This window comes from Salarias fasciatus (assembly GCF_902148845.1).
Source record: "Salarias fasciatus chromosome 7 unlocalized genomic scaffold, fSalaFa1.1 super_scaffold_4, whole genome shotgun sequence".
In the NCBI taxonomy this organism is placed as follows: Eukaryota; Metazoa; Chordata; class Actinopteri; order Blenniiformes; family Blenniidae; genus Salarias; species Salarias fasciatus.
Window position 1 is genome coordinate 14,132,287 of NW_021941229.1, and position 12,794 is coordinate 14,145,080.

The 12,794-nt window shown below is 42.7% G+C and overlaps 1 protein-coding gene across 1 annotated transcript in view; it reads left to right on the top strand.

The window, feature by feature from the left end:
- LOC115383486 (sarcosine dehydrogenase, mitochondrial-like) overlaps positions 1-12,253 on the top strand; it is a 37,867-nt gene extending 25,614 nt beyond the window's left edge. The window contains exons 18-22 of the mRNA XM_030085675.1: positions 4,193-4,286; positions 6,440-6,602; positions 6,710-6,878; positions 7,333-7,468; positions 9,514-12,253. Coding sequence (XP_029941535.1) covers positions 4,193-4,286; positions 6,440-6,602; positions 6,710-6,878; positions 7,333-7,468; positions 9,514-9,642 — 691 coding nt within the window. The 3' untranslated portion in view covers positions 9,643-12,253. The remainder of the gene's footprint in view (positions 1-4,192; positions 4,287-6,439; positions 6,603-6,709; positions 6,879-7,332; positions 7,469-9,513) is intronic.
- The last annotated feature ends 541 nt before the right edge of the window (positions 12,254-12,794 follow it).

Sequence of the window (12,794 nt, forward strand, 5' to 3'; positions counted from 1 at the left end):
GCCATGATTTATGTCCAGGTGAAAAAAAAAAAAAAAAAAAAAACTAATATGAGAGAAAGTGGGTCAGAGTCATGGCAGAGAAGGGGGGGGGGGGGGGGTGGAAGCGGCTGATTGGTGGGAAGATGTGTCATGATTCTCACATGGACAGAAGAGGTGGGGAAATGAGAAGTCAAGTGGTTCAGTCGATGAGAGGTGAGCAGATTAAGTGGCTGTACTCAGGACCTGGCCTCAGGGGGCGAGCGAGGAGGCCGAGGCGGGCAGGAGCTGGAAGCCTCAAGGTTCATTCTGCGGTTGGATGAAGCCATCGGTTGTTTAATGAACCTGTTCACCTTGGAAGAAAAAAAAAAATCTATGTTTCATTTGAGTAAGTGGTAATTGTGATTCGACCAGGTGTTACCTCAATAACGCCTAACTGAGTGGGGATTACGGCTATTCTCATACATTGGGAGGCCTTTGAGGCGTTTAGGTCTCAAGATCACGACTCTGGCCTCGGTTTGTGGATGAGTTCCACCGTATGGGAACTAAATGGGAGACAACAATGTGAGAGCACTGATGTATTTATGTTATCAACAGTTTCCACCTCTGACGGGTTTAAACACGCTTCTTTACATCTCACCTGAAGTGAATCTTCAGTTTGACTCAGCAGTCAGATCAAAGCTGTGCTGATTCCAGTGGGGCTTCTTGATGAACCTGCAGTATGTTGAAGTCATGGATTTAGAAATCAATTATTCAAAACATATTTATTTGGCCGGGCTGTTGATGTAGATGTAGTTCACAGTTCTGTAGAAACTGCATGATACTGTTGCAGCGTACAATTTCATTAAATGTGGAGCCTCTGAAATGAGCCCCTTCCACTGTGACCACTGGCCCCCCTCCACAGGGGTCTGAGGGATGAGAGCCGTCCCATGGCAGACCCCTGTCTTGTTCAGCGACGTCCAGACCAGTGAAGCTTCAGTTTTTTGGGGTTTTTTTTTGAGCCGACTGGAGCCAGGCGTGTTGGATGGCTTCTTCATTATTCTGCCTTCAACTCTTGAAGCGATCAAACAGCTCGCTGCTTGTTTTTAGTTTTTAAATGCTGCCAAGGTAGAGTTGATACTTACAAAATTAAACCAAAAAAGGCTCTCTTCTTTGTCTCTCTGTTGAAAGTAGTTTATTACATTAAGCCTAAAGGCCTTTGTTTTACTTTTTATATTGAAGCGATATCACAAATGTTATTCTCACACCCTTAAATTCTGGCGCTTTTCTCCAGCAAATTAAAAATAGTAGGAGTATCTCCTCTGCCCACAGCTGGAGACTGGTTTGCTGTGTCTGTCCATTAGGCCATGTGCCGCCGTGTCCTTGGGCAACAACGCTGAACCATTAGTGGCCTCAGATGGCGTGCGAGGGACGGCGAATGTGACAAACAATGTCAGAGACTGCTGGAGTGGAAAATGTCCAGTACGACCAAAAATCCATGTAACAATTACAAGCAACGGGACTGTCAGTGTGAACTGTGAAGAGCCATTCAACCTGCATCACATTGTTTAATCACAAAACACAACTAGTGTTTATTCATATGGCAAACTGTATTTAACACCTTTGATGGCTTCTGCTGCATCATGTTGTCCTTTATGTTGATTAAAATAAGAGATAAACCAGTTTCTGTACAGTCAGGATTAGAAACTACAGATGTCTGTGTTCAAGTGGAGAATGTAAAAGTAGAAATTTTCAAGAAAAATCATTGCTTGAAGTACAGATGCTGGAAAAATGCAATTATGGGCATGAAGAAAGGGTTTTTATTTCTCATTAATTACATACCAGCATATTTAAGAGAAGGGAAAATGAGGATTGAAATCCACCAGAGTTGGTTTGATCCGTTTCCATGATTAACTTTTCTGTCAGACATATCCCTCTAAAAAGCTGTCACACTTTTATTATTCCACCAAACTTCCCTTTTTCTAGAAATGCAGCTAAACTATCAAATTCTCTGATGTGAAAACATAGCTGCGCCCGTTTTTAGCCTGGTGGAATGTTTTCCTCATGCGAGGATGAGAAACGGCGCCCAGCGTCGTGGAAACCGCCGCTGCACATTTGGACACTGGAGCCGGTTGAAGCTTGTCACTTTAATCTCACTTCTTCCACTTTCCCTTTGTTCCTGACTCAAAGAGCAAACCCGGGCCACCTTCACCTCCGCGTCTATCCCTCCCTCCTCTCTTCCTCACCTCAGCACCGGGCGTCTTTGTTCCTCCCCTCCACCGGCAGCGGGGTTAGTCCACTCTGTTCTCCGTGTGGGTTTTGTCAATATCTTCTCCTCCAGGCTTTTCTCATCTCCTCAGTTTTTTTTCCCTCTCTTACTCCCTGTAGGTTCCACCTCTCTCGCTCTCCCCTCTTCCCCCTTTTCTTCAGTTGCCTTTTCTCTCTTTTTTTTCCCCTCCTGCTTCGCTCTCATTGCTTACGTCAAATGAGGAACCCGGGACGTCACTGCCAGCAGTGTCTGGGTTTGATTACAGCGGCACGCACACATAATGGGATGTTGATTATGGATCTCATTGAGTTTTTCCCGAGCATCCGGAGAGCACTCAGCTCCTGAACGTTTGGATGTTTATGTGTGTTGACACAAGGTTGGCGTCTGCGCCGTCCGCCCCTCCGCTCGGCACTTCAACGATTTCTGGCTGGTTCCCGTTGTCTCGTCCACGTTTGAGGAACTCACTCCAGTGTTTGGGTTTTGTTTTCTGACGAAGCAAATTGATCTCTTTAAAGCTGGAGGAGGGAGGAGATTACGGCGTTTATGGAAATTCATTTGTGTCTTCCCCCCTCTCTGAGGCGTCTCATTCAAATCCTCCTGAGAGAGAGAGAGAGAGAGAGGAGTCTTTAAACTTGCGGCTCGTCTCTTGGCAGCGAGTTTCGGCGCGGTGGAACTGGTGCTCATCCACTTTGCTTTTGTAATTATGAATGTGATGCATAATAGATGAAATTACGCGACGTCCTTTAGAGCGGCCCGTGTTTGTGTGCATCCTCAGACCCGCAGCTGAGAGCCACCGTTAAGTGGAAAGCCAGAGAAACAAATTGGTTGTTACTAGTTGCACCCCAAACACACACACACACACACGAACTAAAGCGATTCGCTATTTATATATAGCTAATTGGCCTTTGCTGTTGGGCTCTTGAGTTCATAGAGGGAGGACCGAGATCCAAGGAGCTGCCTGGAGGAAAAAAAAAATAAGCCTATGCATTAATACTTGTATTGCATTCTTGCTTACAAGCTCGAATATAAGAAATATACACATAATCATCCCCATGTTCACACGTCCATCTATGATTGCATCGATTGCTTTGTAGGAAAAAAATATTAACCACCCACCGACACGCGAAGACGCATGAGCACGGCCCGAACTGATACCCAGATATCCCGAACCCTGATTTTTCCTGCAGCACCGATGCAAAAATAACTCCCAGTAACAGCCTCACGCGTTGTATTCTCCACCTGCCCACTCACAACCACACAAACAAGCCAAGACAGCTAAACTTAGTGCTTTTCTTTCTGTTGACTCATCTTTATGTAATATTGACTTTCTGAGTGTGTGTGTGTGTGTGTGTACGTGTGTGTGTAAAAAGAGAGCTAGTACCTTTTCCGCTACATCCACTTGTGCTCCGAGAAAACACACATGCATGTAAAAATCTGCCAAAATGTGTTTTCTGCATGCATGAAAACACAAAGCGATCTTAAGGGATCCAAGCTCCAACGAGGCAGTATTCATGACACACACATTACACGCCATGTTTTTCAGTTTTTATGTAAAAATGATTAAAATCACACGCAGGTTTTGTGAATTGTATTCAATTTTTTTTAAGATTCATCTGGAGATAGTCGTAATTCTCTTACAAATATAGTAATAAATTCACTCCTAATTTTGAATGCACTGAAGCAACACAACAATTTAAATAAAGAAACGTCTTCAAGGGCAGTTAGCCCATAGATAAATGCACAGTAGCACGCCGTGATTTATTCTGCAGCCAAGAGCACCCTTTATCTCCTCCTCAAGTGGTTTGTGAGCAGTAATCAGTGTTCGACAAACACAGCACTTTTAGCTCCCTGTAAAGAGAAAATGCTTTGTCTCATCAGCACCGAGGATCGTTTTGCAAATAGGAAATTCATTGACTCACTTCCGCGCTGTTTTTCATTCTTTTCTCCCCCCGTTTGTTTTATTTGCAGCCGAGAAGTTTTGCAGGAGGTTTTGGACACGGATCTCAGCAATGAAGCGTTCCCCTTCTCAAGCCACAAAGTCGTCAAAGCAGCAGGACATCAGGTGACTGCACACACACGCACGCACGCACGCACACACACACGCACGCTGTGCCTCAACTCACTCCCACAATAATTGGATGTGGTACATTTGTCAGCTTCAAAATAACCCTGTCAAAAGTGCTTAAATGAAAAATGCAGTTAATTAGAAAACACTTCCCGCCTGCAAATCACATCATGTCGAGCGAAACAGGTTTATTATTTCAAAAGGTTCAGTCGCCGGAGATCAGAGGCTGCTGATGGCAGGAGACAGGCGACTTCTCTCAAGGCTTCCTTCTGATTCACTTTACAAGCCAAGTGTGTCCAAATGTTGTGTTTTCTGTTCCTCGTTCCGCATTTCGCCTGTCAGATCCGCCATCCCCGAGGCGTCGTCGCAGAAAACTCACACCACGTTAAGAAAGTTTCAGATTTATCCATTAAACCGCAGCGCTATAAGGTCTTTAGCCTCGACCTCTTGCACTGACCTTTCGGGTGTTTCCAACATCAGATTAAAAAAAAAAGAGCGTGTTGTACCGGCACACGCAGCGACACATATGTCCACACACACACTCTCTCTCGCCGTCTTTCCTGCGCTCACATGAATTATGCAACGCTCCGCTGATCCCAGTCAGCATCTTCTGGCGGCTCGGCAGGAGCTTTTGTGCATGTGTGTGCGAGCGAGCGCGTCGGCTGCGCGGCGTTCCAGCCGGTCGCCGGCCGCGTCCGGGTGACATTTTAATGGCCGCACCGCTGTGAGAGCAGAGTTTCCCCCCCTGCCCTCTGCCTCCCTCGGAGCTCATTAGACCCTGAGCTCTCGCTCCCTCGCTCCCCTCCTCCGTCTCCGGCTGCGAGCGCGTCGGCGTGCGTGTCGGGTCACGCCGACTCGTGTTTGTGTGCATCGCCGCGCTCCTCCGTGTGAGGCATATTGGGATTGTTTTCGAGCGACGCTGTGCCGTGCGTGGAGCTGTGTGTTTCAGGTTCGTCGTCTGCGTGTCAGTGAGGGCTGTGAAGGAGCCAGGATCGACATGTACTTTCCTCCCCTGAGCTTCGTGCCGTACATATGGGGCCCGGGGTGATCCCTTACAGGCCAGATGGCCTGGCTCTCACCGCACACTCTGGGGACTCTGTTGGAAGAAGTTTTTCTCCTCTGCGTTTTCGCTCCCTTCTATGATTTCTTCTTTCATTTTGCTTTTGTGTCCGTTTTCCTGCTTTAAATGCACTCATGTCTGTTTCAGGAGAAATGTATCTCACAGTGTTGTTTTTCTTTTTGCTCTAGTTTTTACACATTTTTTTTCATAAACAGACTGTATAAATCAATAAATACTAGAGCACACATAAACCAACAGCAATCTTGAAAAGTTCACGTTGTTCACTGTTTCATCTGCTTTTTTATGGAATATTTATCTCTATAAAATGTCAGTTTGTCCATCAAATAATTTTGATTTCGATCACTTTTGATAGTTTTTCCACTCTTGAAGTGACATTTCATCAACACTTTTTATTCCCCCATGACGTTTGTCAATCTTTCCAGTATACTCGACAGAGAATGTTTTGAGTATTTAATATAGAAAAGGAGTTTTTAATAATATGGTTTGCATTCTTTCAGAATTGTCTTATGATCCATAAAACGTCATCATCCTGGTTCATGACTCCTCACAGCCTCCAACAGTGTATTGTCTTTATAACATTGCTAATGATTCATCAGTCACCATAATGAAGATGTTCCTTTTAGAATAATTTTAATTTCTGCTACAGAAGTTTCACCGTTGAACAAATCTCCAATGTTCATGAACCTATAGATGTCTATGATTTTTTTTTATGTATCAAATATGGGAAACTACTTTTATTTTTCCCTCGAATCCTCTTTTGTGCTTTGATTCATGTCTCTTTCTTCCACCTCTCGTCTGCAGTGCAGTTTCAGTTGATTGACGCGGTATTCATTTCCAAACAGATTACTTTCCTTCTTTGTACGTCTTATCTTTCTCCTGCATCGATTTCCATTCGTTTCCACTGATGTTTAAATCAGTGCTGCTTTTGTCCTGCTGCGGCGTGTAAAAATCCGTCAGTCAGTTAGAAAATGCATTTCCACTGAATTTGGTCCCGGACGTGCAGCGGAAGCGCCTCGGCAGATCGATCCTCCACGTCCCTCACCGTCTCCCCGTCCCGTCTCCCGTCCAGGTGCGAGCGATGCGCCTGTCCTTCGTGGGAGAGCTGGGCTGGGAGCTGCACATTCCCCGAGACGCCTGCCTCCCCGTCTACAATGCCGTCATGGCCGCTGGCGCCAAACACGGCATCATCAACTCCGGCTACAGAGCCATCGACTCCCTCAGTATAGAGAAAGGTAACGCTCAGTCCAGACCCTGATTTATTGAAACAGCCATCTGGCTTCAATGTTACTTGTAAGGAAAATGAGAGATATGGTTGTTTTCCGTGTTGTGTATTCCTCAGGGTACAGGCATTGGCACGCTGACCTTCGCCCTGATGACACCCCACTGGAGGCGGGGCTGGCTTTCACCTGCAAACTGAAGAGTTCGATCCCGTTCCAGGGCCGCGAGACGCTGGAAAAACAGAAGGAGGAGGGCCTGAAGAGGCGCATCGTCTGCTTCACCATCGATGAGTCAGTTCTGCTTGGAAATTAGATTTTCTGATGATTCCAAAGAAATAAAAAAAAAAAAATTAAATAAGAACAATAACGGACAATAATTGACTGAAGTGAAGCTGAAGGCAGACATTTGCTTCTATGATATTCTCATAAGATGTTTTCATATGTAATAATTTTAATGCATGTTGTACATAAACAGTTAAGACATTAAAACTAGTTTTAGAACTGATGATAGATTCCACATAGGATGTTGTTCTCGTATTCCTTATGTTTTATTTTTTTTATTCAGATATTTTGCATTCAATTCATTAATATTGCTCCAGAGGACTCAGTGGAGAGTTTCTGAATTGTTTTTCCAATTTCAACAGTGTTTTGGATCTTTTTTTTTTTTTTAACCATTCAAAATGCATAAATGTATGTTTCATTTCTTGTTCTTTGTTTTTTTTTTTTTCTCTCTCCTTGTTTCTAGAAAAGTGCCCATGTTTGGCCTGGAGGCTATTTTCCGTAACGGGGTTCCTGTTGGTCACCTGCGCCGATCTGACTACGGCTTTTTTATTGATAAAACTATCGGTTATGGCTTCATCCGCAACCCCATTGGAGGAGTGGTGAGAACACACACACACACACACACACACACACACACACACACACACACAGACACACGGTCTCATATTCCACTTGAATTTTGATATTATTTTACGGGTCGATGAGCCATTTTGTCATAGATCTTAGAAAAGGTGGCAGCAGCTTTTAAAGGTGGTAATTGAACTAGCCTAATGGTTCCACACAAGCAAACGTGTCTCAAGTTGGATAAGATGGAGTCAAAGTTCATTGAAATAATTTTTTTTAATTAGTTGCTGATTTCAAATGATTGTGTTTCTTGCTGTCTTCTTTTGTAATTTGTGGAAAAGGGAAATCTGATTAAAGCCGAGAGGTAAAAAGTTCAGTTATATGAGTGTTAGACTTTCAGCTCCCATCTCTCACTTTGCATTTAAAATAAGTTTTTTTGACCAATGTTAATTTTTTTTTTGCTTGGTGTCTTACTTAATAATCACACTGATGCACAGAATAACAAGGCAACATCATATCAACTGGGCTGAAGATAAGAATTCGAGGTGAGGTGAAGGGAGATAACGAAAGTTTAACTGCAGTGGGTGCTTGTCAGGCCCATGTGGCATCCACTTAAATGATGAAAATAAGGCTCAAAATGAACAAATTCAAAACACCCCTTAAGGACATGTAAATCCGTCTCATACAGTGTCGTATATTACACAATATCCCTCAACACCAGCCAAGCACCCCCCCTTAAACAACAGCTGACCTGTTGTACTCTTGGGTTTTGTTGTGTTTGATCGATGTCTTCCTCCAGTCCAGCACAGATGTTTCACCTCTGTTAACCTCTTGCTCCGGCCAGTAGCATGTTTGTCTAAAGCCATGCAGGCCGGATCGGTTCGGGTTTAATAGTAGCGTGTTTGTGTTTCCACGTGTTCATCGATTCGATGATCATCCACACAACAAAGTGGACTGAGGTTCTGCTTTGTTGGTGACAAAGGTTTGGAAACACAAAGACACGAGCGGTGATTGCTGAAGCTGCTCTGTGTGACACTGAGTAACCGGATACCTGATCCGGTTTGCTTTCTTGGATAAATCTCTTTGTGATTTGAACCATATCTCCTTTAAATTGAATCTGTAAAGTCACTTTTCATCATAACAGCAACTCTTGACCTAAAATATTCAAATTTGGCTGGAGCTGCAACTCATTTTGAAAAGTGGGACAAAATTGCGCAGAGGAGAAGTTTTTCCTTCAGTAGGTTGATGTTGGAATTGATCCGTTGATTCCGCGATGAATTATTGCAGCGTATGGAGTGGTCACTTATCTAAAGTGAGCTACAGCCTTCCATTCTGCTGGGCGGTTTTTTACTGTAACATCAAATAGTGGTAAAGCTGCTGTTTTAAGGTTTCTGAGTGAGTGTGATTGGATCGAGGTTTTGTGTGAAGTCAACAGGATCTCGGTTTATGTTAATTTCGAATGCCACAACACACAATGAACTGATGAATTTTCAGTTTTATTTACATATTTTTTCTGTATATGTACATACGAAGTGTGTTTTCACCAGGGGCTACTGAGAGTTTCCCCTCACGTCGTGGTCGATGCTCATCTCTTCTGTTAGATTGGTTCCACCACAAAAGGGGAAACCATTGATCTCCCTCTCAGAGCGATTAAAGCTACTTCACCAGCTCGCCGTACACAACCACAAATAAATGCATTTAAAAATCAAACTAAAGCAGCTGATGCCTTAAAAGGGAAATCCAATTAACTATGTAATAAACTATAGGCTGTGTTTGAGTCTCCTTCCGGGGCGCAAAAAGCAGCAACAGACGGAGTGACGACTCAGAGAGAAAAGGGAGTCGGTCCGTGAAAATTAGCTCTCGGTGTCTCAGATGTGGATGCTTTGAAATGGTCCGTTCTGCGGCGCCGTTTCTACAAAGACTGGATTAGCGGGTCATTTTCATTTTCCCCTCTCTGTTCTAATCCACATTGTCTTCTTATCGCGCCCAAATTCATATTCCGTCCGACGCCTCGTCCACGTGCGTGCCCTCAGTCACCGTCTCCCTCGCTCTTTTCTTCTTCTTCCCCTCTCTCCCTCAGGTCAGCGCCGATTTCATAAAGAGCGGCGAGTTTACCTTGGAAAGGATGGGAGTCACATACAAGGCCAGAGCCCACCTCAAATCTCCGTTCGACCCTGAGAACAAACGTGTGAAGGGCATCTACGCTTGAGGAGGACCACCAGTGTAAAAAAACAAAAAAAGAAAGAAAACGCAGCGGTTAGAGAAAAACGCACATGATGAAATGTACAACTTTATTTTTTTTTCCAAATGGATGAAATTGTCTTAACATCTCTGTTGTAAACATTAAATGTTGATCATTTATTTGGATAAAGCTGATGTTTACATGATCAAATCAGACCTATTCTGAAATATGACCTTTTTAAGATGTTTTTTTTTTTTAAAGTTATTAAAATTTGGTACAATTAGTCAGATGCTGAAGCTGATTTTAGCTTTTTTCTTTACTACTATATAAAAATGAGCTTTTTTTTAGGTAATTTACTGCCCTCTGAGCTGCTCTCCGAACACTTAGGTCTTAAACAGAATATGCTGAAGTGCAATCGACGTCAATATCTGGCATCGTCATCAACCTTTTAATATTTTATATTCCCTCTGCGAACTAAAACGGATCCAGACGTCACCCGGCTGGCCGTTCGTCGTCCTCGACTAAATCGAAAGATGCAAATAAACCTTGTTCACCTGAACACAATCCGTCAAATTAACCAGATGTCGTAATGGGCTTATAATCTGTGACTTAACATGTGTCACTGGAGTTTGCGGCGGATGGTTTTTGATGACGGCGGTGAAAGAACAGTCGTGGGTTCACCGCCAGTTCACTCACAGTCTTAATCTTTCCAGCAGCAGGCTTCACAGAGAGCATTTGGACGGCATTCATTATCATGATTATAGGTGTGTGGGGTGATGTTTTGCACAAAACACACGCAGCTGCTGCCTTTGTAGCAAAGCAACAAGGAAAATCTGTGCGTATTTGTGTGAGCGGGCTGCTTTTTTCGACTATTTGGGGTCTAAAAACTGAGATTTTGGGTGAACTGGCGTACAATATGGAGCATTTCCTACATTTTCTGAGGTCAAAGGTAACATTTGGTGAAGGTTCAGATCAGAGGCAATGTCTCAATCCATTTTGTCAATGAGAAAACCCCACAAAGATATTACTTACAAGCCTCTATGCGTGTGTGTGTTTTAGTTAAAAGTCAATCCCATAAATTCTTGACTGGTGTCCAGGACCTTTTTTTTTTTTTTTTTTTTCAGTTTTTTTTTTATACAGGCTAGACATTATTAGAAGCTCTCAGATTTTACCCTCAACCCATTAATTTTAATGTTGTCCTCATTGTGCACTACAATATATAACGTTTTAGTGCTGCATGTTTCATTTGTAATGTCGCCTGTGAGGCCACGGTGCCTTCTGTCAGGGTCACAATAATTCCCTGATGATACTGTCTCCCCTACAGGCAGGCGCTGACACTGATAGGGACGGCGAAAATCACTTCTACCTGTTGTATGCTGTCAAAACCCTTAGAGTTTATCAATATTGGAGGTAAAAGGAGAAAAAAAAAAACACCCAAAAGGCCCGGTGTAGCAAACACAGCTGAAGACAACAGTCATCTCAAAGCAGCTTTGATGGATATAAAGTCTTTTGTTTTGGAATCCGTGTCCCCGACGCCGCTCTCTCAACATTTAATCTGCCGTCGCTGCTGTTTGCAAACTCAGTTCTTCCAGCTTGGTTGTTATTTAGCGTGGCTAACCATATTTTTTTAAGTACCGGCAGGAGCGCTCATGCCACAAATCATAATCAACACTTTGTGCAGTCTGCTCTTCCAGCAGCTTGAGGAGCGTCGTCGCTTTTTTTGTTTCTGCACAGGTGACCTGCGCTGTGAAGCCACGAGCGTTGAAATCCATCTTAGCCTCATCAGTTCATATTAAAAAAAAAAAAAAAAAAAGAACAAATACCATCTTATGGTAGCGAGTGAAGCAAGAAATTTACAGGTTTCTATCGGAAAATTGTCTCTTATTTCATTCACATTGTCTTCTCTAATGACAATACATAAGAAGTTTAGATAAAAAAAAAAAACTACTTGAAAACTGCATTTGCTGTTAAGTGTAGTAATTACATGAAATTATGAAATTTCTAACTGAATCTATGCAGAATTCTGTGCAGCGCTCTCTTTGTTTACACTAATTTATGGTAATTTCACTTCAGACCGGAGGAAAAACCTACAGTCGTCACTCACACTCTGTGAACTGGCAGCCGAAGCTGCAGCTCGTACGTGTGACTCCCACTTGCCTCTCAGATGTTTGTTGCTGCACGTTCAGCACAAAATGTTTACTAATGTGGAATGATTCATTGATTCTGCCCAGGAGGCCATTCATCACTGGAACGGTCGTTCTCAGGAGTGGCTCGGCTTAATAACAAAGATTTATATGGGAAATGTGAAACTGTGTGATGAAACACTATAGGTCCTCCTCCTCAGTATGTATGGAGCCATCATTTTTAATACAAAAGAGTTTATAGAATTTCCTTTCTACTGTTATGTGATGGAAATATTGCTAAAAAAAAAAACTTCTGACATTAATTCTTGAGCATAACAAGATTTGATTTCTTAGTGCAAAGCTGTTTTGTGCAGCAGTGTGTGTTCGGACCGTTACTCTGACAGGTCTAAAGAAACTGTGGAAAGGATGTAATGGCCTGTCAAGTAAATGTTCATGCATACTGATTTTTCCTGTCAAAGGCAATTTGTGTATCAATAAATTTATATTTGACCGGCCATGGCTTTTTTAACCTTTATTATTCAACATGAAAACTCAAGGCAACACTGGAGCAAGTAATAATGACAAATTACAGATATTTTTCAATGATGTATGTGCAGTTTTTGTATTCATTTAATGCTACAGAGGTGTTCCAGTAAAGAAAGTCACTTTCTCTGATTTAAGGAGATAAGTTATGGTTTGTTTGTTTTTTTTATTTCAGGAGGTCACACAAAATTCAACTTGATATTTTCCACATTTACATGATTTCTGAATGCATTTCAGATGATTTCAGCCTTATAAAAACAGAGCATGTCACACTGGATTATCTGACCCTGGAGAAATGGCGCTATACAGCAGACTGGAGTAAAACATCTTGTTGTAAATTAGATTAAATTAGACACTTTCTTTCACAGCCTGAAGATAATCATCAAAGCACACAATGCCATCAGTGGCAGAAGTACTCACGCTGTTTACCCCAGTAGAAGTACAGATATTTTTAAGAAACAAATTCTAATAAAAGTACTGACGCTACAGCTTCACTTGAGTAAAAGGTTAAAA